Source organism: Jaculus jaculus, chromosome 17 (genome assembly GCF_020740685.1).
Source record: "Jaculus jaculus isolate mJacJac1 chromosome 17, mJacJac1.mat.Y.cur, whole genome shotgun sequence".
Taxonomy (NCBI): Eukaryota; Metazoa; Chordata; class Mammalia; order Rodentia; family Dipodidae; genus Jaculus; species Jaculus jaculus.
This window is the reverse complement of record NC_059118.1, coordinates 2,198,996-2,226,777: the sequence shown is the minus strand read 5'-3', so window position 1 is coordinate 2,226,777 and position 27,782 is coordinate 2,198,996. Positions and strand designations below refer to the sequence as shown.

At 44.2% G+C, this 27,782-nt stretch overlaps 1 protein-coding gene across 2 annotated transcripts in view; it reads right to left on the bottom strand.

Moving 5' to 3' along the window:
* The window catches only part of Ano10 (anoctamin 10), a 125,256-nt gene that overhangs the window by 74,938 nt on the left and 22,536 nt on the right, over positions 1-27,782 (bottom strand). For both annotated transcript variants that reach the window (XM_045136864.1, XM_045136865.1), the window contains exons 5-11: positions 25,959-26,078; positions 21,927-22,496; positions 20,437-20,492; positions 18,200-18,274; positions 14,580-14,762; positions 6,733-6,924; positions 4,659-4,787 (exon numbers count right to left, since the gene is read on the bottom strand). In XM_045136864.1, coding sequence (XP_044992799.1) covers positions 4,659-4,787; positions 6,733-6,924; positions 14,580-14,762; positions 18,200-18,274; positions 20,437-20,492; positions 21,927-22,496; positions 25,959-26,078 — 1,325 coding nt within the window. The remainder of the gene's footprint in view (positions 1-4,658; positions 4,788-6,732; positions 6,925-14,579; positions 14,763-18,199; positions 18,275-20,436; positions 20,493-21,926; positions 22,497-25,958; positions 26,079-27,782) is intronic.

The window sequence follows — 27,782 nt, the reverse complement described above, 5'->3', positions numbered from 1 at the left end:
AACAGGAATTATCTGTATTGTGCAAATGGAAGAACTCTGAGCCAGTCCTTCCTCACCAGAGACTGTGGCATCACACACACGTGGGAATAATCTCATCTCTAACCAGCAGGAAGAAGGTAAATATTCATGCATGCATGCGTGTGTGTGTGTGTGTGTGTGTGTTTGTGTGCGCGCGCGCGCACGTGCGCTTAAGTGTATGTGTGCATATAGAGGCCAGAAATCCAAGTCACACGTTTTCTTGCTTTTTTTTTTTAATTTTTTTCGTTTTCTTGCTTTTCATGTTTGCTCTCCACCTTATTCTTGGAGACAAGGTCCTCTGCTGAACCTAGAACTAGATTTGGCTAGCCTAGCCCCAGCGATCCTCCCGCATGCACCTCCCAGCATGGGGACCCAGGGGCTCACCACCATGCCTGCTTTTGACATGGGTGCTGAGATTCCAGACTCAGGTTCTAGTGCCTGCCATGCAAGCATTTTGCCACAACTGCCCGGCCCTCTCTCCCCAACTAGAGAAGCTGCATTGGGTAATATTTTAAAAACTACTAATGAGACATGCAGGGCACTCACAGGCTCTCTGGCCACCAGGACCCACACAAGTGAAATATAAGGACTTCCGCAGGAATGGTTAGCTCACTTTTACCTTGGGTGCTGGAGGTGGAAATCTAAACTTTAGTAGGAAAATTGTCAGCACACAGTAATTGTAACTAGTAAGGCTTGTTAATTTTAGAATTAAAGGAGCGCAGTGGATCCATTTAATGCAGTGTCAGATATCTAACATTTGATGACTGGAGTACTCCCCGCCATCTCTGGTCTCAAGGTGATTCTGCAATACAGCAGGCAGCCTCTACCTGACATGACATTAGGAAATGAACCAAGTATCTCAAGAGTGAGGAGGGAGAAAATGGTTTGGATACTGATTTGACTTGTGGGCTGAACCCACAAAATGGCATCTTTAATAGGCTTTCCTCTAATACAATGGTATCCTCTTGTTCCCACTATAGTAAATCTTTTACTAATAAAATCAGTGTTGAGTGCCTCCCATTTTTAAAAGCAACACTAGATGGCAGTAAAGATGTGACCACTGTGACAGAACATGTCTCAGTACATAGCACTCATCGCTTCAGCCTTTTCTCAATTTCACGTGGCATTAAATCAAGCTCTTAAAAAAAACTAAAGCATCAAAGCCCAAAGTAAAAAGTCAAAGTTGTTAACTTTGGAAATGTGAATCCAAAACTACAGAAACTATGAACTTTCCCAGCTGTAAATTATGAGAACATCAACCATCAATTTTACAAAATTACTGTTATTTCTTAGGACGTCTCTGTTCTGCTAACAAATCTTAGGTATATAGGTACATTCAGATATTAATTAGTTCAAAAAAACCTTAATATCTTAATTTTCTTTTTTTCATTAAAATTTATCCAAGAATTTGCTTGTGTATTTTTATAATTTATGATGACATTTTTGAATTAGAGAAAGTCCCAGTTATTTAGGAGCCATAAGTAAATGTATGCAAGTACAGCAGGCTGTAAAACTTTTCCTAACTCAGTGAAAGCCAGGCAGTGGTGGTTACACCTATAATCCCAGCACCAAAGAGGTGGAGGCAGGAGGATCAGGCCAAAGTCATCCTCAGGTTCCTTTCCAATCTGAGAGCAATATGGGCTACATGAGCCATCTCAAGAAACCTAACAAAGAAAAATAAATATTAAAATTATCCATGTTCTAGGAAAAGCAAGGAATATAAAATAATTTTGTTTTCAAAGTAATTTTAAGAGTATTTCCTTTCTTCCTTTCCTTTCCTTTCCTTTCCTTTCCCTCCCTCCCTCCCTCCTTCCCTTTCTTTCTTTCTTTCTTTCTTTCTTTCTTTCTTTCTTTCTTTCTTTCTTTCTTTCTTTCTTTCTTCCTATTTTTGGCTTCTCAAAGTAGAGCTGCTCTAGCTCAGGCTGACCTGGAATTCACTGTGTAGTCTCAGGGTGGCTTTGAACTCTCGTTCATCCTCCTACCTCTGCCTCCTGAGTGCTGGGATTAAAGGCGTGTGCCACCATGCCTGGTTATTTCCTTTCTTTAGAAGGTGTTTTTGGACTGGAGAGATGGTTTAGCAGTTAAGTGCTTGCCTGTGAAGCCTAAGGACCCCGGTTCAAGGCTCGATTCCCTAGGACCCACGTTAACCAGATGCACAAGGGGATGCACGTGTCTGGAGTTTGTTTGTAGTGGCTGGAGGCCCTGCCACGCCCATTCTCTCTCTCTCTCTCCCCCTATCTGCGTCCTTCTCTCCCCCCCCCGTCATTCTCAAATAAATAAATAAAAATGAACAAAAAAATTTCAAAAAAGAAGGTGTTTTTATGGGGATTGAGAAGATAGCTCAGCAGTTAAAGGCAGTTGCTTGCAAAGCCTGCTGGTCCAGGTTCCATCTCCAAGCACCCATGTAAGGCCAGAGGTGGCAGGCAGTACAAGCTCCTGGCATTTGTTTGCAACAGCAGGAGGACTTGGTGCACTCATATTCATACATGTGTAAATAAATAATCTTAACAATGTTTTTAGAGCTAAGAGAAAAATCTTTGGGACATAAAGAAATGTGAATTTACCTCACTAACAGTTTTGATGAACTCTGTAACCTTTTTTGACAGCTTTATTGAGGTACAATGTATTGCTTTGATATACATGTACATTAGACTATTAAGCTAATTAAAATATCTATCACCTCACATAGTCAGTTATCTTACAAACAGTCTAAATTAGAATTTCAGCATGACTTTACACACTTATATGGTGACATTCTCCAAATTTATGTTTTCTAATTTGTTTCTACATGCTCCAGTTTTGGATTCATTTCAAGACCAGATGGCACTCAGCTGAGGTCTCAGTAAGACTAGAATATAAGTAACTTACTAAGTTTTGGTTCTTTCTAACACTTTCTCTGAGGTTGGTTTTATAACACACAAAACATCCAACTTATAGACTAAAGCTAATGTGCTTTCCAATATATGAAAACCAGTAAGTAACACAAGACTGTCCTTAAGGTCAGCAATCTCCCAAGTTCAGGCCTTGGATGTCTAATCACAGCATCATCAAAAACAAAAGAAAGTTGAGCCTGACCAACGGCACTGCATGAAAGCAAGGCTGCGTGTGGGGTGTGGGGAGAACTGAAGGCAGGTCACAGGTGGCTCCAGGACCTCAGCCAGCCCCACTCAGGAGCTGGGACCAACACTCAGACCCACCTCATCCCAGAGCTCTGCTGTTGGTGGGCGGGGATGGTGTTCCTGGTTCTTGTTTCTCTAGGGGTTATTACATCCTCTGTGCTCTTGTTCAGCATCCACCCAGAAACCATCTTTAACCAAGCCAGCTTTACTTTAACACTGATCGTCATGGTCTCCTCATTGTGTGAGCTACCCAACATTCTGGCTGGCCCTTGTGAATCTCAGTGGTTTTAAGTCAGTCTCAAAAGAGTAAACCTTGGGAATGCCCTGGCCAAGACCAGTGCCTACAGCTGCATCATGGTGGGATGTTTCCCTGGCTCCCTGTCTTATTCTCTCACTTCTCCAGGTCATGAATGAGCTGTGTAAACAGGCCCAAGCCCTATTCCACTCATGAAATTCAGCACAGATATTTCATTATCTGTCAGGGCCATTCCACACCCCCCCCCTTATTCACTGGAGTTTAAAATCACTCTCCAAAAGTCACATGCTCCATACAGCACCCATGATGAGCACACACTCCTGTCAAATATGAGAACAGAACAGAAGGCAGTGGAATAGATTGCCCTGGCCAGTGCAAGCAGTGTAGAAACTCCTGACTTCATCTCTGTGGGCAGCCCTAAGTCCTGAGGCCTTGGGCATGTGATACACCACTACACAGTCATGCTGAGTTCTGTTCAATACATTTCCACAAGTCTTTTACTTTCTTAAATTATCTAAAATGAAAGGCCACAATAACCTTTTGACAGTGATGCTCACAAACATTTCTGCAAATTCTTCTATTTGCTCACTGCTTAATTTTCAAGGCACTGTGAGAATGCACATTCTAAAAGATGGCAAGGAGAAAACTAGAAAATGCACAGGCAGCCTCGATGCACTTTGCATGTGGAATGTTATGTCATAAATGAGACATAAATCCTTGTTCACAAGTATTTCTGAGGAATTAAGAAAGGAGAAGGTGAGCTGGAGAGACGGCTTAGCTGTTAAGGTGCTCACCTGCAAAGTCAAAGGACCCAGATTTGATTCCCCAGTATTCACCTAAAGCCAGATGTGCAAAGTGGTGCATGAGTCTGGAGTTTGTTTGTAATGGCTGGAGGCCCTGCAGCACCCATTCATTCTCTTTCTCTCCCCCCTTTCTTTGCATCTCTCAAATAAATAAATAAATAAATGCAATATTTTTAAAAGAAAGAAGTGATATTTCCCTAGAACAAACTAAAACTGCAAGCCCTATCCACACAATTCTTCTGCAAATGGGACACTCTAGTGCAATGGCTGGAAAAGTCCCCTCCTGTTTATACCAGACCAAGCCAGGCAGTGGCCAGGGGCACACAGCCTGTGTCCTCGTGTCTGCCCCCACGGGAGCTTCTCCACTTTCCTACCACTCAACTGCCCACCACGGACAGCGGGGACAGTCCTGCTCCAGAAGATGGTCTGAGGAGACGTCGCATCGTCCGCACTGCCACTCACCTCCACTGCGACCACAATCAGAACGAGGTCTACTTTTGACTCGGGAAAGATTGCATTCACTTGTGGCGACATTCCGATCAAAGCACAGTTAGTGACCACGGATATGACACTCATCGTTTCAAAAGCCAGCTGAAAGAAAAAGGAATGTGAACTTAGAAATTGCAGAGGCTGTGTTCCCTTCCTTATGTCTTCTCCCTATTATCTACAAGTCCAGGATGAAGCTTTAAACTTTTCTCTGTCGTGTTACAAATTTCTTTAGCTGAAGAAAGTCATCTGTGAGACAGTGTTCTAAATACTTGTGACAACTGTGCCTAAGCAGTGTGCTCTACCTCCCCAACAGGAGTACTTCCAACACAGTGCTCTAGCTAACTGACTCTTTTCTCAACTTGTTTATGTATAAAATACCTACTTATTCTTGACTCTCTGGGTTTCCCCAACTACTGCATTCATTCCAAACAGTTTTGTGACTTCCCTTCTGCCTTTCATACTGGTGGTCCTCTTTTCTACCTTTGTCGCCTGCCCGGCAACAGTTCTGGCAGAGTTAAGCACCACAGTGAACACACGCATTGCATCCTTATCTGGTGATGGTACTTGGTTTGTTTGCTCTGTGACTTGTACCATGACTTTATACTTTTCTGGAGTAACTTCTATAAATTCACATGCAATGGTGAGAAGAGATTGCCTGTCTCTTGACCTCATTTCCCACACTGGCAACAGGTCTGAAAACCACACAGTCTCACTCAGAATCACCACTGATGCAACCCACAGATCTTATCCGAATCTCCTCAGTTTTACTGGTGCACATCTGTACACATAGGTTTCACTGTCTGATTACACATGTGGCTTTACGCTCTCTGCTGCCAGTGAAGGTAGCGAGCCAACAAGAATTGGCCTGCCTACTTTCTCCCGGAGATCCCCACCCCTTAAGGCTACATGACTATACTTCTCTTCTAAAATGGCATTTCAAAATTGCTATGTAAATGAAATAATACGTTATGCAACCACTCTTTCCATCACTATTTCTGCCTAAGTGTTTATCCAAATTGCCTCACCTGTCAATACCAGTCTGTTCCTTTCCACTATGGTGTGGACTAGGGTGGCTGGTCTCACCATGTGGCTGATGAAGGAGGCTTCGCAAATCAAGCTGCTATGAGCATTTCTGTGCAGACTTTTGTATGAATATAACCTTTAGTTTCCTTAAATGTCCAAAGGTATAAGTAGGGGGTTATAAAATAGTTACATGTTTAGATTTAGAAGAAACTGCCTAACTTCCTTCAGGGTGCCTGTGCTGTTTTGCACTCCCGCCGGCATCACAGGAACCCTCTCAGCTTTGTGCCCATCTGCTCTGGTGGCTTCACCACAGTTCAGCCACCCTGACACATGGGCAGTGCCATCTCCCCGTAGCTGGTGTGCTTTACGTGTGAGCTGACAATGGGCAACAGCTTTCTGATTTGTTCATTTTCTCCTGGGATAGCATGTTCTCTTTGAAGAAAATACCCACACTGATAATTCCTGCGCCAGAGAGGTGAAGCGCCTCAAGAGTGATCCCAACGAGCCTCACTGGGAAAGTCTTTTTACTCCATGAGATCTCTGTGGAGCCTGCCCCAGCAGGTACTGGGAGGGAAGCCCCTCCCATGTGACCCCATGGAGCCTGACTGCAGGGTGCTTAGGCCTCCACAGGGCCTGCCCCAGCCTTGTCGCTGTTTTCACAAAGGAAATGACCTCCAGGCAGGGACACCTCGGGATCTCTAGCAGGATGTAGTCTTAGCTGACTACTTTCACAGGAATTTACCAGTTTTACATCTGAAAGGGTCCTAGAAGGTTATATTTGCTTCCCCCAACACCCCTTTTAAAGGCAAACACGCAAGGCCAGAAAAAGTTAAAGACTTTAAGCAAATATGTGAGGTCAGAGAAAGTTAACAATGTTTTAAGGTCACATTATTTATAGATAAGCAAGGACTAAAATCTAGTTTTCCTGAAACTAAAAGTACAGTTTTCCTCTTTCAGGGATTGCTTTTTTTCCCCCCCACAATGTCTCAGAGCTTTTAAGTATTTTCTTTTCTTAAGTAATTACCTGCCAAACACCAATACTGGATGAAGGCTCTGAGAATGGACGTTTGAAGACTCTGCACATCTTCAAGGCATCTGAGTTGACTTCAGTGAAGTTATTTAACACAGCGAAGGCAGCTGCTAATGGATAAACACAGGAGAAAAGACTCACATAACCAAACTGCAGGAATAACTCCAAGTAGTCATCAAAGGTGCCCTGCAAGAAAGACAGAGAGGAGGCACCATTGTAATGTCACATGCAAAATGCTGGCATTTAACTGTTACACTCAAGGGTTCACGACAATTCTGTCTTCTCAAACACATACTTATGTAAGTTTAAAAGTGATTTTGCTTTAAGGTTCTAAAGTAAGGAATCAAAAATGATTTAGCTGCTCATGTCTTTGTGCCAAATCATTGAATGGTTACGTTTGCTTTCAAGCAAACAACTAAATGAAGGGACCAAACTGACGCCATGATAGCCTTCAGTAAGGTGCCACCCTAAGTAGGCCTAAGTTTCAGTTTCCCAGAGAAGTAGGCAAGACTTCTGGGAAAACCACAAACAAAGGGTGGACTGTTAATCAACAGTGACCCTAACATGTGGCCAGGGAAGATAGCCTCCATTTTGTGCGTTGGGGGCTAAGTCAGTTCCTAGAGACATGTCCAAACATATCCCTTTTGCACGCTTTTGCCCCAACCAATCAGAGATATACAACTGTAGCTGCTGCTTGCCTAGCCAATCATGTCAGAAGATTACCTAACCCACCTGGAATTCCCCTAGTTGTGCTTAAAAGGAGCCTGTATGCTCCTCTTGTGGTTGCCATTTTGTATGCATGGTTAACCCCTACATGCTGGCTGATTCTGCAGGATAAATGCTTTGTTTATACATACAGTTTGAGTCCAAGGTCTTTCTTCAGCAATCTTCGGACCCTTACACTAAACATGGCTACTCTCCACCAACCAAAAATGGCTTCTCCCCACTAACCAAACATGGCTGCTCCCCATCAACAAAATGTGGCTGCTCCCTACCAACTAAACCTGGCTGTTCCCCACCAACTAAACGTGGCTGTTCCCTACCAACTAAATGTGGCTGCTCCCCACCAACTAAACCTGGCTGTTCCCCACCAACTAAACGTGGCTGCTCCCTACCAACTAAACCTGGCTGCTCCCCACCAACTAAACGTGGCTGCTCCCTACCAACTAAACCTGGCTGTTCCCAACAAATACACCTGGCTGCTCCCCACCAACTAAACCTGGCTTCTCCCCAGTAACCAAACCTGGCTGCTCTCCACCAACTAAATATGGCTGTTTCCCACCAACCAAATGTGGCTGTTCCCCACCAACTAAACATGGCCGCTCCCCACCCACTACAAAGGAATGGTCCAGTATCATGATAGATGGTGCCCTCATATGTATGGGTACCCCAGATGTCAACCCTTTTATTAAAGACTGTACTGCCTAGGACATAAAATCAACCTAGATGGTCATAACAGGTGACTGGATAATGAATATGTGGCACATACATTTAATGGAATTTCAGTCTACTATAAAAAATTAAATTATAAAGAAAAATTATACAGCTTGCAGGAAAAATAGATAGACTTGGATAAGATTGTGCTAAGTGGATAATGCAGGCCCCCCAAAACAAAAATTGCATGTGGTCTTTCATATGTGGGTGCCAAATAGGAAAGTGTCAAAAGCTGAAGGGAAGGTCTCCGAGCCTCTCAGCTGGCTCTGAAACCTCCTTGACAGGCGTGCAAAGGCTCACTCTGGACAGGAGAAAGGGTTAGCCAGGAGCAACTCCTGGAGGAATGAGCAGCATGGTGCACTATTCTGCGCTTTGATAGCAGGACAAAGGTGCCTTCACTGAGGTAGGCCATCTGAGATGATTAGTGCACATGTACCTCATGGTCCTGTAGGCTGAGCAGCTTCAGTGTGAGATTCCACTCAGTTACTTTCTTACTTCATATCTCATTAAAATAGAAAATCCCAAATACAATTGTGGGATACTGGGGAAGAAGAAAGTACTTCTCATAGATGTTCTAGAAGATACTTGAATCTTAGCATGAGTTGGAACTCTGAAGCCAAACTCAGCAGAGAACACCACCACACGGGCTTGGTGGAGCTGGTGAGCTAAAGGTACCAAGTGGGGAGTGTGCAGTTGGTGGGAGAATTTGTTCCATTCTTGCCATTGTGTTTGGCTATGTTCCCTTGGCTGCACTGCAGCATCTAGCTGTGGGGTTTCAACATGCATAGATTGAACATCAACTTGCTTCCATAAACAGCAAAGGACCACACTAGGCAAGACGGATGGTCTGTAGGCAAGCTACTTTTACCTCACTCAGTCTTAGATAATCTCATGGTTGGCATTAATAGTTGTGCTGTTGTACTCATGAAAGCCAGGGCCCTGCACAGATGTTGCCCTCAACAGAGCCTAGAGCACAGGGAGCCCTTCCCAGCACTGCAGCAGGCTCTCATTCTCTTGACCCTCACAAGGTGATGCTGAGTAACATGCACATATCAGTATTCTTAAGTGTCAATATTCTAAGCAATTCAGAACCAAAAGGCTTAGCAAGCTAGGGATAGAACCAAACAGCAATTAGGGGGAAATGCAAACTTAGTAAACAAAAGCACACAAAACACAAGCACAAGATGCCCTCTGCCCTATTAGTATATGCCTCATGGCAATGTATATAAAGACATTAAGCAAGCAGACTTAATCATTTAAACTTGAGCATGGCCTTCATTTGGAAATTTATTAATGTAGATAAAACTAATAATTAAAGATATTTGCAACAGAAACAAAAAACCTTGATAACACATCAAGCATGATTTAAAAAAAAAAACTCATAGTAAGTAAATAATAAAAACACTTTTAAACTGAGAAAAAGAGTTCTGTCCCCAAAATATGGAACAAACATAACACCCAATGGTGAGAAGATAAAATCCAGAACAAAATAAGGAATCCAGTTATAACTATTTCTGCACAAACTGAAAAAAATAAAACTGAAGAAAGAAAGTGATCAAAATTATAGCTGAAACAATAGTTTATGTAGAAAACAGAATAAGATCTGTAGGGAAAAATACTGGAAATAAAAGATATCAGCTAGGGATGGAGAGCTGGCTTAGTGGTTATGATGCTTCCAGCGAAGCCTAAGGACCCAGGTTCAATTCTCCAGATATCACATAAGCCAGATGCACATGGGGGCATATGCACCTGGAGTTCATTTGCAGTGGCTAAAGGCCCTGCTGTGCCCATTCTCTCTCTCTCTCTCTAATAAATAAATAAAAATAAAATATTTTTTAAAAGGTACCACCTAGGGCTGGAGAGATGGCTTAGCAGTTAAACACTTGCTTGTGAAACCTAAGGACCACGGTTCGAGGCTCGATTCCCCAGGACCCATGTTAGCCAGATGCACAAGGGGGCGTACACGTCTGGAGTTTGTTTGCAATGGCTGGAGGCCCTGGCACACCCATTCTCTCTCTATCTGCCTCTTTCTCTCTCTCTCTGTTGCTCTCAAATAAATAAATAAAAATAAACAAAAATATTTTTTAAGATATCAGCTAAACTCCACATGCTTGGAGTACAAGGTCACTGAGAAATCAAGCAAGCTGAACTGAAAACCTCCTCCCTGTAGACCAACTGACAGAAAACTGGAAAAAACTATACTGCATGCAGCTCTATGGGAGAGAGAAGTCATCAGTGGAGATAAACAACAGTGGACATTGCAAGCCTTAAGTTGGTCCAGCCAGGCCAAATGAACTAACAGGTGCAATAGTGGCATGTCTGTTATGGGGGTAACCAATGGCTCACTAATTGGACTGGAGGCCTGCTCCACAGGAGGGAATATATGCCTGGTACTGAAAACCTATGATGGGGGAGGTCATGAGCCCTAGGGGTATAATGCCTACTGGTATCTGGCTAAATGCATATAATATGCACCAAACTTTTCTGTAAGCACTTAACATTCATACCCATTTTTAATGCTACTCTCACTTTTGGATAGAGAAGCTTCTCTTTTCAGATGATGGTGGCCTCTGGAATGATTCCAAAGGCACCATAATGCTGAGAAGAGGTGACATAGGAGTGCTCAGCACTGAAACATCTCTATCACACCTTTCAAGGCTCAGGGTCCATTGTGGAAGAGATGGTGGAAAGAATGTAGAGCCAAAAGAAGGGTAGGACTACTTACAAGGCAATCTTCCAGACACAAAATGGCCTGAACGTCCATGATTTCACAATACCTGGTATTACCTACACAAGACCCTCGTGATAGGAGGAAAAGACAATGACATCAAAATAGAAGAGCAATTAATTGAGAGGGGTAAGGGATATGATAGAGAGTAGATTTGTGCCGGGTATGGTGGTGCATGCCTTTAATCCCAGCACTCAGGAGGCAGAGGTAGGAGGATTGCCATGAGTTTGGGGCCACCCTGAGACTACATAGTGAATTCCTAGTCATCCTGGGCTAGAATGAGGTCCTACCTCAAAGAGGGAGAGAGAGGATTTGTGAAGGGGAAAGTGGGGGAGGGGAGGGGATTATCATAGTTTACTGTCTACATTTATGGAAGTAGTCAATAAAATAAAATAAAAGATATCAAGCCAGGTGTGGTGGTGCATGCCTTTAATCCCAGCACTCAGGAAGCAGAGGTAGGAGGATCACTGTGAGTTGGAGGCCACCCTGAGACTACATAGTGAATTCCAGGTCAGCCTGGACTACAGTGAGACCCTACCTCGACAATCAAAAAAAAAAAAAAAAAATCAGCCAACTTGTCGAGTGACAGACACACGTTTCTCCATCCCCACATGCCCACCAGGAGCATCAGAAATAAGAGACAGCATGATGCAGAGGGAATGAAAGGTCCCCAGGCATCTTCCTATGGATCACTTCTTCATTACAAAATGAAAACAAACCTTTAAATCCACCAAGTCACCAAAGTGATGAAATGTCTAAGATCACTTCCACAGCTCTCTTGTTGGACACAGTTCCAAGAAAGGAGCAGCAGTGGACAGCAAAGTAACAACCTGTAGAGCCACATGGCTTTAGTCCTGACTGTGGAGCAGGAAAGGAGTTTAGGAGATCACCTTATGATGACAGCACAGGGTATTTCTTTTTCCCTATTTCCTGTCTTGCATTTTTCAGGTTCTCTGTAGTAAGCATTACTTTTGTAAAAATATGTTTATAATTTCAGCCAATCTCCTTTCTCCAAAGACTTGACAATGGTATTTGAGAGTCACCTATGGCAGTCATGAAGACAGGGCAGAACAAGGGATTCTAAAATCTGACCTCAATGAGGAGCTGTCCAGAACCAATGTGACCTCCAAGCACGAGGAGAAGGTGGAAGAGCAAGTGTCTCTTCAGTGAGGAAAATAAACAGGGAAGTCATGGGAGAAGGAGAAAATGGGCCGGACATGCAGGACCCTGCTAGCAAGCAAAGGGGAGCCCTGAGAACCCAGAGCTCACCCCCAGCCTCAGCCCTGCAGGAGGATGAGGACACTCACGTCTTCACCCCACACCAGACAGACTCTGGAGGGGAGGCAGAGACCCAAACCTTGTTCTGGGATGTCACCAAGAGGCTAATAACAGGGCTGCACTGTCTAGTTACTTTCAGCCCCAGTAATTCTGGAGCTGCAGCACTATTCTGCATGAGCAATGAACTGAGATCACACTGTCTCCCTGGGCCTTGTTCCTAATGGAAGAAGATATGAGACACAGGGAAAGGTTACAGCGAAGTCTACCATGTCCTCACAGTGGAGTCACTCAGATGAGTAAGCCCTGAGCAGACAGTGTAGGTGAGAATATGTCTCACTAGGTTGCTCTGGTTGGCATGGAATTCAATCTTCCTGCCTCAGCTGCCCACGTGCTGGGATTTCAGGTGTGCGTGGCTGAGTTCCAGTCCAAGAGGGAGACTCCACTATGTTCATGCACTCCTCGCCATCAGCTTGCTCCTCCTCTGCATGGGTGTTCTCTCTGTACCTCATGCACAAACACCATATACGTTGCTTTCTCATTGCTGTGAACAAATTCCTGGCCAGAAGCAACTTGGGAATGAGAGTTTATTTTGGCTTCCAATTCCAGGAAACAGAATCCATCATAGCAAGGAAGGCATGGCAGGATTGGGAAGCTTGCATAATATCATCACGTCAGCAGAGAGGAAGGAGAGACAGAGCACAAGTGCAGGCTGCCCCCAAAACACACTTCCTTCAGGAGGCTCCACCTCCTAAAGATTCTATAAATAGAGCCACTCTGCTGGGAACCAAGTGTTCAGACACAGGAGGCTAAGAGGGACATTATTCAAACCTCTACAAACACACAGCACTGCTGTCCTAGTTGAGCTGTGAGCTTATAGGTTGAATCTTCTCAGTCTATGACACACAATGCTGGTGCACATGTCAATACCTACTAACAGCACACTCAGTAAAGTACTTGTCTCTCAAGTAAAAGGAAGTGAGTTTGATCCCAGGAACCATATAAAATGTTGGGTGGGATACACACTTGTATCCCAGCATTGGGAAGGTGAAGACAGGCATATCCTTGGATCTTGCTGGTCAGCCAAGTTAGCCTAATTGATGAACACCAGGCCAATGAAGGAATGAAAGGCCCTTTCTTGGGTGCTTCAGTTAAGGCGCTTGCCTGCAAAGCCTAATGACCCAGGCTCGATTCCCTAGTACCCACATAAAGCCAGATGCACAAAGTGGAACCTGAAGCTGGAGTTCGTTTGCAGTGGCTGGAGGACCTGGTGCACCTATTCATTCCTGCCTCCCTCTCAATTTGCAAATAAATAAACTGAAACAAGCACTTATTTGAGCTGAACACAGAAACCCAGCTTCAGCATGTGGGCTCTCTAAGCACCAGCAAGACAGCCATCAGAAGACAATCTCAATCTTATGGAAACAGAGACTGTGGACATTCAGCACAACAGAACCTTGGGGAACAAAGCACTGGTGGGGTGACTTCACCGAGGAGGAGGAATGGGATGCAATGAACACAGGCCTGAGGCAAGTGTGATCCTGACACCTACCCACGGTACAGGTGGCACTCATAGTTACAGCTCAGTAGCACTTTGTGGACACATGGCTAGGGTTTTATGAGCTTGATTTTCTAACTATTATAAGCAACCAAGCCTCTAACAATCTACTGGTGGTTCCTAAAACAACTCTGGCGTTCTGTTCCTAGGGACTGCTTTATTTACAACAGCACTAACTTACACTGATGCCCATCTTCAGTTGACACTCATGTCAACCCTACTGCTGCTCCAGGGCCCATCTCTCCCATGCTTCCATCTTTGGAGCTCTTTCCTAAGCTCCTCTGCAGGACAGGCAAAGAATTCTCCACCCTCACACCCTAGTGTTTGGGGGCATAATTTACCACTCATACAGCCAGTTTTATATGCAGTTCCATCTTTAACATTTTTAATGTGGGTACTTGTGGGTTCGGGAAATGGTGCAGTGGTTCAAAGTATTTGCTGCCACAAGCCCACGGACCAGAGTTCAGATCCCCAGAACCCTCATAAAGCTGACTGTGAGCACAGTGGCACACACACCTCAATGTGCCTCAGCAAAGAGAGGCGGAAGAACCCTGAGGCTTGCAGGCCAGTTAGTCTGTGATTGGCAGTGAACAATAAGAGAGACTGCCACAAACAAGGTGGAAAGCAATGACTGAGGACCCCAGGCTGTCCTCTGATATCCATGCATGTGCTATAGCACAAGTGTGCCCCCTCCAGCCCTGCCAACACAATGGTTGCTGGAGAGATCACTGGCTGAAAGTGCTTTCAACACAGCCCAGCAGAGACAAAATGGCCTGCCTGTGCCCATGACCCTGATGTGTGACTGCTGCTCACTTTTGCTAGAGGTCAGCTCAGCAACAGACTTACCAAGTAGGTCCCCATCTCCTTTTCCAGGAGAACCTGTTCAAACAATGTTGCATCAACATCTGCCTTTAAAGCCTTCACCCTCCTCTTCACCTTCACAACATGCTTCTTGTGGAGCCAGTAAGGAAAGAGGGACTCCACGACCTGGTTCAGGATCTGGGAGGTGATCAGGAGCGTGGCCAAGCTCTGAGGAGAAGCAGAAACACCATCATGTCTTCACAACATATGCCTTCACAAAACCATAGCACACACACAATCATGCAGTAACAGAAACGTGATTGGGACTAAGCCATGCGCATTATGTAGGAGAAGTTGTTATTAGAAAGCTGGGAATTGGAACAGTGTAATTTATGATGCTCCACCGAAGGACCTGGGTTAAATGTAAGTAAGATGGTAAGACACGAACAGACATGACCACAGGAAAGTGAATACACTTGGCATTGTGACCTTTGATAACAGTGTATGATTCTAAAATGATGCTGACAGCTTTGGGGAGAAAATGTGATTAAAAAAACTTTTTAAAAAATTAAATTGTACCCAATATAGTAAAGAATACCTGTAACCCCTGCACTTAGGTGGTGAAGGCAGGAGGATCAGGAGTTAAAGACCAGCTTCAGCTACATAGTGTGTTTGAGGCTAGCCTGGACTGTATAATACCAATAATAAGAATTAATGTTGTGTGTGTGTAATGTAGTATATGCACGTGGGTGTGCCCATGTGGCATCCCTTGCACTGGCCTGCAGAGGCTGGAGCAGAATGCTAGGTGTCTCCCTCCATTGCTTTTCCACCCCTTCTTACTTGAGCCAGAACCTCTTATTAATCCCAGAGCTTCGTTTTTTTTTCCTCGAGCCCTGGTGATGATCCGGTCTGTGCCCACTACAGGACTGGGATTACAGATGAGGGTTCCCAGCTCTTTAAATGGTTGCTTGGGTCAAACTCAAGCAGTCTCTCAGGCCTTAGGCCCTCATGCCTACTCAGGAAGTACTCTTAGTCATTGAGCTATCTCTCCAGCTCCTAATAATAATAATTAAATTATGACACTAAAATTAATATATCTTCTCTCATTGTAGAAAATGGAAAACAAAAAAAGCAATCATTCATGATTCCATAACTTTGACAAAAACACTGCATATCTTGGGATTTTTTTAGAATTACATGTAAAAAATAAAAGTATAATTGTCACATATATACATATATATTCACATGTTGCTTTTCTCACTTCATATATCATAAGAATTTTGCCAGAACATTTAAAATATTTGTTTTATGCAGCTCATACACAGCTGTTGAATTGTTTTCTTCCAACTTTCACTGTTTTTCAGGCTGCTCTTGGACATGGGCACTTAGGTCTCCTGGTGACTTCTGATAACTTCCTAGGAATAAGTTAGGTCCTTGTGTTCATGAGTCTTGCCCTCCCCTCTGACGACTCACTAGAAACAGTTATTGCACTGGTGTCTATATTCTGGACCAAGTCCCACTTTCTAGATGGATGTGAGCACTTCCATCACACATCACCTTGCTGACAATACAATTCTATTTTTCAGAGAGGCCTTCTCCATCCCTGACTCCCGGCAATGGAGACTTTCTACAGCATAAGAGATGACTAATCATACCCTACTAGTACACCAATAAGTGGGAGCAGAGAAGGCACACACATCCTGTTTGTCAATTCCAAATGCTTTTAACCTTGTCAATTTCAAAATAATTTTTAAAGGGAGAAATATATCCAGTACAGTTGTTAGAACAATATTTATTTTATTTCTATGCACTAAGTACCACAACTATAAAATCTCTTCTAATTACAAAATTTTATTAACTTCCTCACAAAGTATCCCAAGCTATCATTTGAGTATTAAGAGGTCTAAGCTTTATGAAGGGGTAGAGAGGACAAGAGAGGTAATGGAATGTATGTGATTTGAAAACTATCTGGGGATGGGAAGGGGTCCAGCAAGAGAGGGAGGGGTATGGGATAGGAGTGACAGAGGGTGAATAAGAATCAAGCCAGACATGGTAGCACACAACTTTAATCCCAGCACTTGGAAAGCAGAGGTAGGAGGATCTCCATGAGTTTGAGGCCACCCTGAGACTAAGTAGTGGATTCCAGCTCAGCCTGAGCTAGAGTGAAACCCTACCTCAAAAAAGAAAAAAAAAAAAAAAGAATAAATACTAATGGTGTATCTAGGAAAATGCCACAGTGAAACCCAGTACTTTGTATTCTAACTAAAGAGGTAAATAGTGGGGCTAGAGAGACGTCTCAGTGGAGAGCACGTGCTGCATAAGCATGATGACCAGAGGCCAGATCCCCAGCACCCATGTGAATGCTGGGTGGGCTAGGCAACCGTGTGCAATCCAGAACCTAGAAGGGGAAGGGATCCCTAAGGCAGCCTGGGCAGCTATCCTATCAGAGTTGGCAAGCTCTGTGAGAGACCTTGTCTCCGTGAAGAAAGAAGGAGGACAGCAAACAAGGAAGATACCTGATGTTAACCTCTGACCTCCACATGCATACACATGTACCCACATGCAAATACACACATGCACACCATGAACACCACACTACATATGCAAGAGTAAATATTAATTTAAAAAATAAGCCTAGGAGCTGAGAATCCCTTTATTGACAATTTTAGAAGACTATAAACAGGAAGTAGCAGCCCTTATAACCTGCTTGAATATTAAGAAGAGAATTTAGAAACTAGTATTTGTGCTCCATTTGCTGGTCACTGGTATGGTATGATCCACAAACAATAATACACCAGACACACTTCAGAAATTAAATGCTACACAGGATCAAACAGGCTCTAAAATGTGACACATTTTTTATTTATTTATTTGAGAGATAGAGCGATTCAGGTGAGAGAGAGAGAGAGAGAGAAAGAGAAAGAGAAAGAGAAAGAGAAAGAGAAAGAGAAAGAGAAAGAGAAAGAGAAAGAGAAAGAGAATGGGCATGCCAGGGCCTTCAGCCACTGCAAATGAACTCCAGACGCATGCATCCCCTTGTATATATGGCTTAAATGGGTCCTAGGGAATTGAACCAAGTAACAAGTTTTTAAAATAAAAATAAAATTTGCCAGCTGGAGAGATGGCTTAGCGGTTAAGGTACTTGTCTGTGAAGCCTAAGAACCTCAGTTTGATTCCTCAGGACCCATGTAAGCCACATGCACACGGTTGCACATACCTCTGGAGTTCATTTGCAATGGCTAGAGGCCCTTGCACACTCATTCTCTCATTCCCTATCTACCTCCTTCTCTCTGTCTCTCCCTCCCATCTCTCTTTCAAATAAATTAATTAAAATGTTTTAAAAATTTGCAAGGCATGTTCAAGGTCATACTTAGCATTCTCCCCATGCTACTCATGAAAGTTCAATTACTAAACACATGTGAGCTGTCAGAACTGACTCCGAGAGACCGCAGTGGGTCCTGGGTCGGCTTCTCTTCCTTACCTAGTTACTTCCAAGCAGATCAGAGATAACTGATTCTGTCTAGTTGAGTACGATACACTTTTTCATTTAGAATTAAAGGTAGGAAGGTACACGACTTATATTTGTAAAAAGAATGATTTGAAGAAAAATGCACTATGGAGGACAGGACCTTAGGCCTTGGTGCCTTTCTGTCAGCTGTACTCACCTGGCGCAAGAGCTTCATGTCTCTCAGGACAAAGGCAATGTAGAAGAGCGAGGCGAAGCAATTCAGGAAGTTGAACTGCCAAAAGAGAAAGCCGCATTAGATCTGTCCTGAAGCGCCTTATAAGTGCATGAGCAGAAAAACAAGGGGCTTCTATTCCAGGCAGATGTCCCCAGCATGCCCCCACCCCAGGCTTCCTAGTCAACTCTGCAAGTGACAGGACAAGTGAGCCACAGAGAGCTCTGGTCAGAGCCAAGTAAGATGAGCTGTGTAAAACCCTAGGACCAAAGGGGCAACTCAGCTCCCTTACATCTCAAGTTCCCCGCCAGAGAACCCTACCCTGCACCAGGCAGGTGGACTCGCTGCACCCCTGCAAACAGGAAGCCATTAGGACCTGGGAGTGCAGCCAGGCAGGGACAGAGGAGGTGCCGTCAATGACCCATTTGTAGCAGTACGCTCAGGATAAGTGAACTCCTTCCATGGGGTCTAAGACTCCCCTGCCTCATGGAGAGGGGCCAGGGGCCAGGTAGCTGTGGCAAGAAGGAGCCCACTACAATCAGCAGCCTATGTCTGGAAGCCACTTTGTACCATGCACTGGAACTCTCACCCCTACCAGGAGGCAGCTAGGCAGCCAGGCACCCTTGCAAGGAGAACATACCACAACTGGGGTCCAGATACAAGACACCTCTCTGTGCTCCAGGCCTAAGGTTTCCCTGCCTCCCAGGGACACTGGGGTCACCAGATGGTACTGACAAGGGATGCCTGGTCTAGGAAACATCTTTGTCCCCACAGGCATGAATTTCACTGTCTTACCAGATGCACAGCAGCCTCCTAGGGGGCTGGGAGACTAGTGGGGGTGGGCCTTCCACTGAAGGTTGAAGGTTGACACTTCCTTGAGCAGTTCCAGGTCAAGAACTTCCCTCTTGCCCTCCCACAAGGTATGTTCTTTGCGGTCTCCTACCCACTGGGTAGCATCACTGCTGAGTGAAGGCTGCTGGGTGCCAGAGTGAGCAGCCAGTCAGTGAGGACATGGAGCCACTCCAGACCCTGAGCAGAGACATTGGTGAGGCCTCAGCCCAAGGGCTCAGTCAGAGCAGAAGCTGGAAAGCCACACCCAGAAGGCTGGTCAATGCCACACCAGGAGATTGAAGGGGAGGTGAGACCCAACAAACCCAAGAGAGGAGGAGTGGCCCCTGACTGGGTCTTTTCACAAGGCATGGTTGGAGAACAGCAGAGTCTTGTGCATGACTGAGTTCTTTAAGACAGTGGAGGGTGCCAGCTCTAGGGCCAAGCTCCACATTACCAGCTTTGTGAGGGAACTCTCCATCTACTACTGTTCCTCTGCTCTCACAGAGAATGCGGCAGGGCTTCCTTGCTGATGAACCAGCACTGTAAGGATCAATGACTTCACAGCAGGGATGAGGCCTGAAGAACCTTCTGGATTCACATGGTCACTGAAGTTCAGAGGCGCTGCCTTGACTCAGTGACACAGTGCAGAGGCAGCTGAGGTAGCCCTCAGGAAGTGGAGCTTTCATGCTAGGCCTTCATTACTAATGCAACTAACACAATTACCAATGCTAAACTCAAGGTGCAGTGAGTCTTTTCCAGGCACCCTCCAACTTCCCAAACATGCTGGGAACCTCTTGGACTTTGGAACTTTCTTCAGTAAAAATGTAAGAAAGAATGTAATGTTTCATTACTAGATAGACTGTGGGTACCTGGAAGGATTGCTGCATAAGGAAATATCTAAAAGGTCACCATAAGGAAAGCAATGAAAACGTGCTGAACAATAGTTAGTTTTACATGTAACCGGGATGGACTATGGCCCTAGCTAATATATTTTGAAGCCTTCCACTGTGTGCATAGTAAAGCTGTGGAACATGGACATAAGCATACTTTTAATCAATTCTTGCCTATTTAAATATGTTAATTCACTGATATCAAAAGCTCATTTTCCCATTTATGTTCCTTAGCAAGGCATACTATATTTTATAACTCAACTGCATTTAAACACTAAAAATGCTACTTACCAGGCTGGAGACATGGCTTAGTGGTTAAGGCATGTGCCTATATAGCCTAAGGACCCAGGTTTGATTCTCCAGTCCCACGTAAGCCAGATATACAAGGTGGCACATGCGTCTGGAATTTGTTTGCAGGGGCTAGAGGCCCTGGCATGCCCATTCCCTCTCTCTCTTTTACCCTCTCTCTGTCTCTAAATCTTTTTTAAAAATGCTACTTACCACCAGTACTTTCAGAACTAGATGATTCTGGTAGGCAGATTCCAACCTGTGGTTCTCTAAAACATTAAAAAGGAGAGGTCATTTCTCTCCAATAGGAAAACAATGCAAGGCATTATCTGAGGTACCATGGGACTGTGCTCAAAGCAGAGACATCCAGCACCAAGGCCCAATCACTGAATGCCCCACATGTCTGTCACAGCCATCCCTTGCCACCTAGAACATCAGCAGAGACACATACTCACAATACTGTACTATCACTATGGTCTTTAAAGAACAAGCACTGGGCTGGGCATGGTGGCGCATGCCTTTAATCCCAACACTTGTAAATTCGAGGCCACTCTGAGACTATAGTGAATTCCAGGTCAACCTGGACTAGAGTAAAACCCTATCTCAAAAAAAAAAAAAAAAAAGAGCACGCACTAAGAACTTGGGAAGTGTCAGAAAAGAGCCATCTAGAAGAAGGAACTGTGTGTGGTCGAAGCAGGACTGCTAGTAACTACCATTGGTGAGGACACAGGAAGGTTCTAGACAGGTGGCTTACAAAGATTAGAAGAGAATTCAGCGTTCCATCTACATCTAGAAATGGTAACACAGATGCTGGGCCAAAGGACAAAAAAAAGGACATCAAGAGAGGGTTTCCTGTACAGTTGGTCTGAAGCTGGCCTGGACTTGAACCACAACTAGACCCTGCCTGACATCAGGCCCCTGGCCTCACCTCCTCCCCTGAAGCAGAAAGTGACCACTGCCAGGGAGGCTGGGGACCGGGACACTCAACCCCAGCACAAGGAAAACCCTTGGCAACTGGTGGCTGCTGTTAATGTATAAGAAAAATTTAAGCTTCTCATGTCCATAAAGTTAAGGGCTAAGCTCCTCCCTGAGGAGTAGAGTAGTACGGTATATTTGTTTGTTCAAATGAGTAGAGTGGATGAACCCTTAACTCCACTCCTAAACTCTACCAGAGTTCCTCCTTGCTGTAGAAGCATTCATAAACACCCCTTTGGGTCATGCTCAGTGTCCAAACCAACTCGGCACGTGGTCTTGGGACTCTAACTGCAGCTTATGTAGTGTGCCGTCATGAAGATGCCTTGGATTTGCTTTTCCCTCAGTGGGCAGCAGAAGGTGCAGTTCTGGGAGCATGGGCTCGCATAGGTGGTCTGGAGTACCCTGGCTACCTTATGTGTTGTCAGAATCTTGTTAGGTACCAATGTCTTTTATCCATAAAATGGAGAAACAACCTTATTTCATGGTTTCCTCACAGTAATGAGGAACTGTAGAGAATGTACTTAGTAGGACACCCAGAATATAGCGCACAGCACTCAATGACAGCTGTGATCACAATGCAGAGATCATCAGAGCTCCTCAGGCCAATGAACTTGTCACATGTCTCTGTGACAAGCACAGAGGACATCTATGTTCTCTGCCCCGGCAGCAGCCACGTGAGTCCTATAATCCAACAATGCTTACGTGAAGTACTGAGCATCGAGGCTTACCCCATGAAGTTAAGAACTCCGCAGCATATCGGTAGAGGCAGTTCATGACCTCGATCACGATGGCATAGACAATGCTGGGCACATACAGAAGGATACCGGTCAACTCAGACCCGCTGTTCTCATGGACACTCAAGGCCCAGGCCTCCATGTCAAAGTAGATCATCATCACATACAGGGAGAAGTAGAGGCAGAGGCACACGAACGGCAGGGAGACCAGGTAAATGCGCAGCTGCCTCTTGTAGCTAGAGTAGAGTGGTTCCTCCCTGCCGGTGACAGAATTGATGCCCAGGACCCCGTGAAACCCTGGTCGGGGCTCCTCAAACTGTCTCTTCATGACCAGTGTCCCCCAGCGGTAGGTCATACTAGCACAGCCACGCTTCCACACCTCCAGGATCACCGTGGACCAGATGAGGTTGAACGAGGCAAAGATCACATACTTGTCATAGTCTTCCCACACAAACAGGTAGTAAGGCAGCCCGATAATGGCCATGGGGATCAGGGCAAAAGTGAAGTACTCCAAGAATCCAAAGTACAGAGCGATCGTCTCGCCAAAGTAACCACGAATACCATCTACCATGGAGAGAAAGAACATTGAGAATAGGCCACCAGTCTTCCTTCTAACCACGTCAAGTGAAAGCATGCATTTTTTTCAGTTATTGGAGGTCATTTAATACCCTCATGCCTCAGTCAGGGTGCAGTTCCAGCTCTGCTCTGCATGCTGTACAAGAGCCCTCCTGTCAGCATAGCAAGCCCCAGATTTTAGTCTGTACCTTACCTGCCGAGGCAACTTCCAGGGCCCCTGGCTCAGTGTACCCTTTGCTTCCTCATCTAGTAGATAAATAGATCCTCTTGGGGCTTTCCATAACCTCCAAGATCCTCCACTGAACCCCTGTGTTTGGGTGTTTAATGAGTACACCCCACATCTACCTTCAGTGTTATGGTCATAAATGTTCTTTGTAAAGATAACTCCCCTTCCACAGTATCCTGATCTCCCTCCCCCCAAATTTTCCAATACCTCAACACAAATTATTAAAAAGCTGGAAATGACATTAACATAGACCATGAACTTATAAAACAGCCTATTGAAATACATTGCATATAAGCATTGGACCAATGACGATCCAAGAAGCCTGCTCACAGGCTATGAACAGAGGCCATGAACACTGTATCTCTGTCAGCCTTACTCACTGGGGGAATGCTGCCCTGAGAGCAGCCACCTGTGATGACAGTGGAATGCATAGGAGGGATAGGCAGAGTACAGTTGGAGTTATTAATTCTTAATTATACAGTTAAATCCCAATTTATTGCTTTTTATGCAGGTTAGAGGAAATTAACATAAGCTATTTACTCCCATTCTTGATTCTCCAGATAACCCAGGAGAGAAGTGTAACAGTGAATGTGGTGAGGTCCCCTCAAATCTGAGTCAAACTGAAGGATAACCATCAATGGGGAAACGCGAAGTGTTCATGGCAGAGGTTCTAAGCAGGCACAGACCCATCCCAGAGGCCTCATGAGGTTTGCCACAGCCCACACTCATGTTTCTCCATCAGTTTTCTCGTCCCTTCTTCTCAGAAGCAACCTTAGAGGCAGCCTACTCAACCTTACAAGTCCTACAGACAATATTCTAAGATATTCACATTTAAATACCGAAATAAAGTTTAAAAATTCTCAGAAGTATAACATGAATATTATATGACCTGGAATTATTAAAAACATCTTTCCCAGGCACCCTGAAGCTACAGCCTTGGCTCTGTCCAGTCACCTTCCTTCAAGGAAGAACCCCAGCGACCTCCCCTGCTCCCAGCTGCCCTACAGGTAGCAACCCCTGGAGCACACTGGGACCTTGGGACTCCATCTATAATTTTTCATTGGCTTCACCCAGATGGCTCCAAAACCTGTTTGCTATCACATGCACTGAGCCAGATCACTCACTCATCTTCTTCCTCACCTAACCTCTTCACTAACGACACATTCTCACAAAACATGCCAGTGATGTCTGTGTTTCTTAAACTTAAATAAATTATGTGTTATAAAAAAAATCCTTTCAGGGCTGGAGAGATGGCTTAGCGGTTAAGTGCTTGCCTGTGAAGCCTAAGGACCCCGGTTCGAGGCTCGGTTCCCCAGGTCCCACGTTAGCCAGATGCACAAGGGGGCGCATGCGTCTGGAGTTCGTTTGCAGAGGCTGGAAGCCCTGGCGTGCCCATTCTCTCTCTCTCCCTCTATCTGTCTTTCTTTCTGTGTCTGTCGCTCTCAAATAAATAAATAAATAAATAAATAAATAAATAAATAAATAAATAAATAAATAAATAAATAAAATTAAGCCTGGTCGGGTGAGGCTAGAGTGAGACCCTGCCTCAAAAAAAAAAAAAAAAAAAAAATCCTTTCAAAATGATAGTAAACATTTTTTCTTTTACAACATTCTAATACTTGTTCCTGGAAATGGAAATCAAAGAAAAAATATTTTAGAAGGGTTCTCTTAAAATCAAAAGAGAAATGTCCTTTCAAGAAGAGAATGATAGTAACATGGTGAAGTTGACCAGCTTAAATGTAATTCTTATGCTGGAAAACATAACCAAGAGCTAAGACACAGCTTAGTGGTAGGAGTGCTTCCCTAGCATGCTCAAGGTGCTATGTTTAATCCCCAGAGCACTGCAAAATAATAATGGTAGCTGGGCATAGTGGTGCATGCCTTTCATCCCAGCACTCAGGAGGCATAGGTAGGAGGATCGCCATGAGTTCAAGGCCACCTTGAGACTACACAGTAAATTCCAGGTCCACCTGGACTAAAGTGAGACCTTACCTCAAAAAAAAAAAAGGAAATAATAATAATTTTAAAAACTTCAGCCGGGCGTGGTAGCACACACCTTTAATCCCAGCACTAGGGAGGCAGAGGTAGGAGGATTGCTGTGAGTTCGAGGCCACCCTGAGACTACATAGTGAATTCCAGGTCAGCCTGGGCTAGAGTGAAGCCCTATCTTGAAAAACTAAAAAAAATAAAATAAATAAAAATAAAAACTTTTAATGAGCTAGGCATGGTGGCACACGCCTTTAATCCAATAAGACAATGGCTATGAGTTTGAGACCAGTCTGGAACTGCAGAGTGATTCCATGTCAGCCTGGGCTAAAGTGAGACCCAACTTGAAAAACAAACAAAAAAATTAATGATATATATTAAAAATATAACCAAATCAAAAATTTTAAACATTATATTCATATAACTTTCCATAAGTTAATATCCAACATATGCCAAAGAAGTTATTCTTATAACTACTCAGAGGAAATGGACAGAGATGAGATGTTAGATGAGATGCTAGGTGAGATGTTAGGCCTACTGGTCAATCCCAACTCAGAGCAAAACTTGTCTTAGTCACAATCATTACCTCTACAGAAACACAGATTTTCAAAGACAAAATGTTAAGTCAAGCTATATTCTTATAAAGCTGTTTGTAAAACAGCTATCTCAAACACACATTCCTGAAGGCTGCCCTGAAGTGCCTGTGGTGTTGGAAAGTGTTGAGAAAACTTAGGGAAAGCCTGTGACCTGGTCAATCTGGGGTGGGATTATATACACGGTAGGAAAGGAGGCCATCTAGTCTATTTTGCGTATGTGTAGGATGTGCGTGTGTTCATTCATGTGCATGTGCATGTGCATTATTTTAATATCCACCTTACATTTTTGAGACAAAAATCTCTCACTGAATCTGGAGCTCACCAGTTAGACTAGACTAGACTGGTCAGCAAGCTCCAGGGATCTTCTTGTTTCCACCTCTCCAGGGCTAGGATTGTGGGCGCATACCTCCACACCAGGCTTGTTACATGGATGCTGGAGATTCAAACTCAGGTCTTGTGCTGGCATGACAAACACTTTACTGACTAAGCCATCTCCCAGCCCCACTAAGCCCATCTTATTCTCCATGCAGCAGGTAAGCACTGCCCGGAAGAATGTCAAAACTTTGCCGCAATGAGAGGACTGCACTGTGGACTGGCGATTTCATTAGCATCCTCTTTGGTAAATGAAGTAGTGACACATACCTATGGGCTGGTAGGTCAAAGCAAATCGAGTGTACCAGCTGTTCTCAAGCTTCTTCAGGGCTTCGTGATCATGCAGGGGGAACACCTGGGTCACAATACCAGATGTGAGCAATCTTCTCACTGCCAAGGGAAAGCACACCAAAACTACATAAAAGGGACTGGACATGGCTCACAATATACTTTAGCAAACAGTCTAAGGATGCTTCAGTAGGGGAGAAGTACTGGGGTCAATGTCACAGTCATCCTGCTGTCACCAAACAAGTACTTTCTTGGAGGTTTGAGAATGTCTTTCTGATTTTGACTACAAGTTTGTGTGAAATTTTAAACCATACAAATTATATATGTCAGAATATGAAAGTCCCCTATTTTTCTCTTCTCCATAAAACAGTCACTATAAACAGTAATTTAATATATAATCATACTTCAAAATATACATTAAAAACTATAAACAAATACCCTATTTAAAAACATAAATTGACTCATTTTATGTAACATTGTGCAATGTTTTCTCATGTTCTATTAATGTCAACTAATTCATTATGTAATTAGATAGAATCTAATATTATCTAATGTTTTTCAGTGCCAATCTAAAGCAAAAGTGAAATCTCCTTTTAATGTTAACATACCCCCCTGTAAGAAATATTCTTTAATCATCTGCTGAAAAAATAATTGTTTCCCTCTTTTGTTGTCATGAATAGTCCTAAAATTCTTATGTAAATACCTTTTTCCCACCTTTCACTCTTCCCTTGTTACATATACTTAGAATTGGTAGGTCTCAGAGGTTATATATTTCAATCTGGACACATTTTGCAAAATTGTTCCCCCAAACACTTGACCTATCAGTCGCTCCCTACAGTGAAGGGGGAAAAACATTTGGTTTCTTTCATCCTGTTGATATTGAGCAGTTTAATTCACTTTCATCTTTTCAATCTCATGACAAAAACATGTATGTCCACCAGCAAGAAATCCCAAAATCAAAGAGTTCCTTCTTTCAGAAAGGCAGTCACATAACAAGCAGTTTGAATATTGAAACATATCTGGAAAAACAAACAAACTTAGCTAGGGGCAGTTAAAGGAAAACAGAGACAGCCTCTCACCATGTAATCAGAGTGACTTAACAGGGTGGAGGAGTCTTCAGGAAGTATGTTTGGTGGTGGTGGAGGACATACTGGGGAGGAGTCTTCAGGTCTTCGGGAAGTGTGTTTGGTGGTGGTGGAGGACATACTGGGGAGGAGTCTTCAGGTCTTCGGGAAGTGTGTTTGGTGGTGGTGGAGGACATACTGGGGAGGAGTCTTCAGGTCTTCGGGAAGTGTGTTTGGTGGTGGTGGAGGACATACTGGGGAGGAGTCTTCAGGTCTTCGGGAAGTGTGTTTGGTGGTGGTGGAGGACATACTGGGGAGGAGTCTTCAGGTCTTTGGGAAGTGTGTTTGGTGGTGGTGGAGGACATACTGGGGAGGTGTCTTCAGGTCTTCGGGAAGTGTATTCAGTGGTTACTGAGAACCCTCTTTGGGGAGAAGGGTTACCTGCTACACTACCCATTTGTCTCTTACTAAAGAACATGGCTGCTCCTCAGATGAAGTTTGTCTCAAGAGAAAATGCTCTCCTGATTCCTTTGCTGATGGGGTCTGAGCTACCCTAACAAAAGCAAAAGGTCTGATCTGAAACAAAAAGATCTTCATGTGTAGTTCTTACAGTCATGACTCACACAAGTTCTATGCAAAGGAGAAACCAGTGTGAACAGAAGGACTGTGCTGAGACCTTTCTCAATTACTGAAAGAACCACGTTCTTAACAAAGCAGTGGCCAGGGGTTAAGTTACATCACA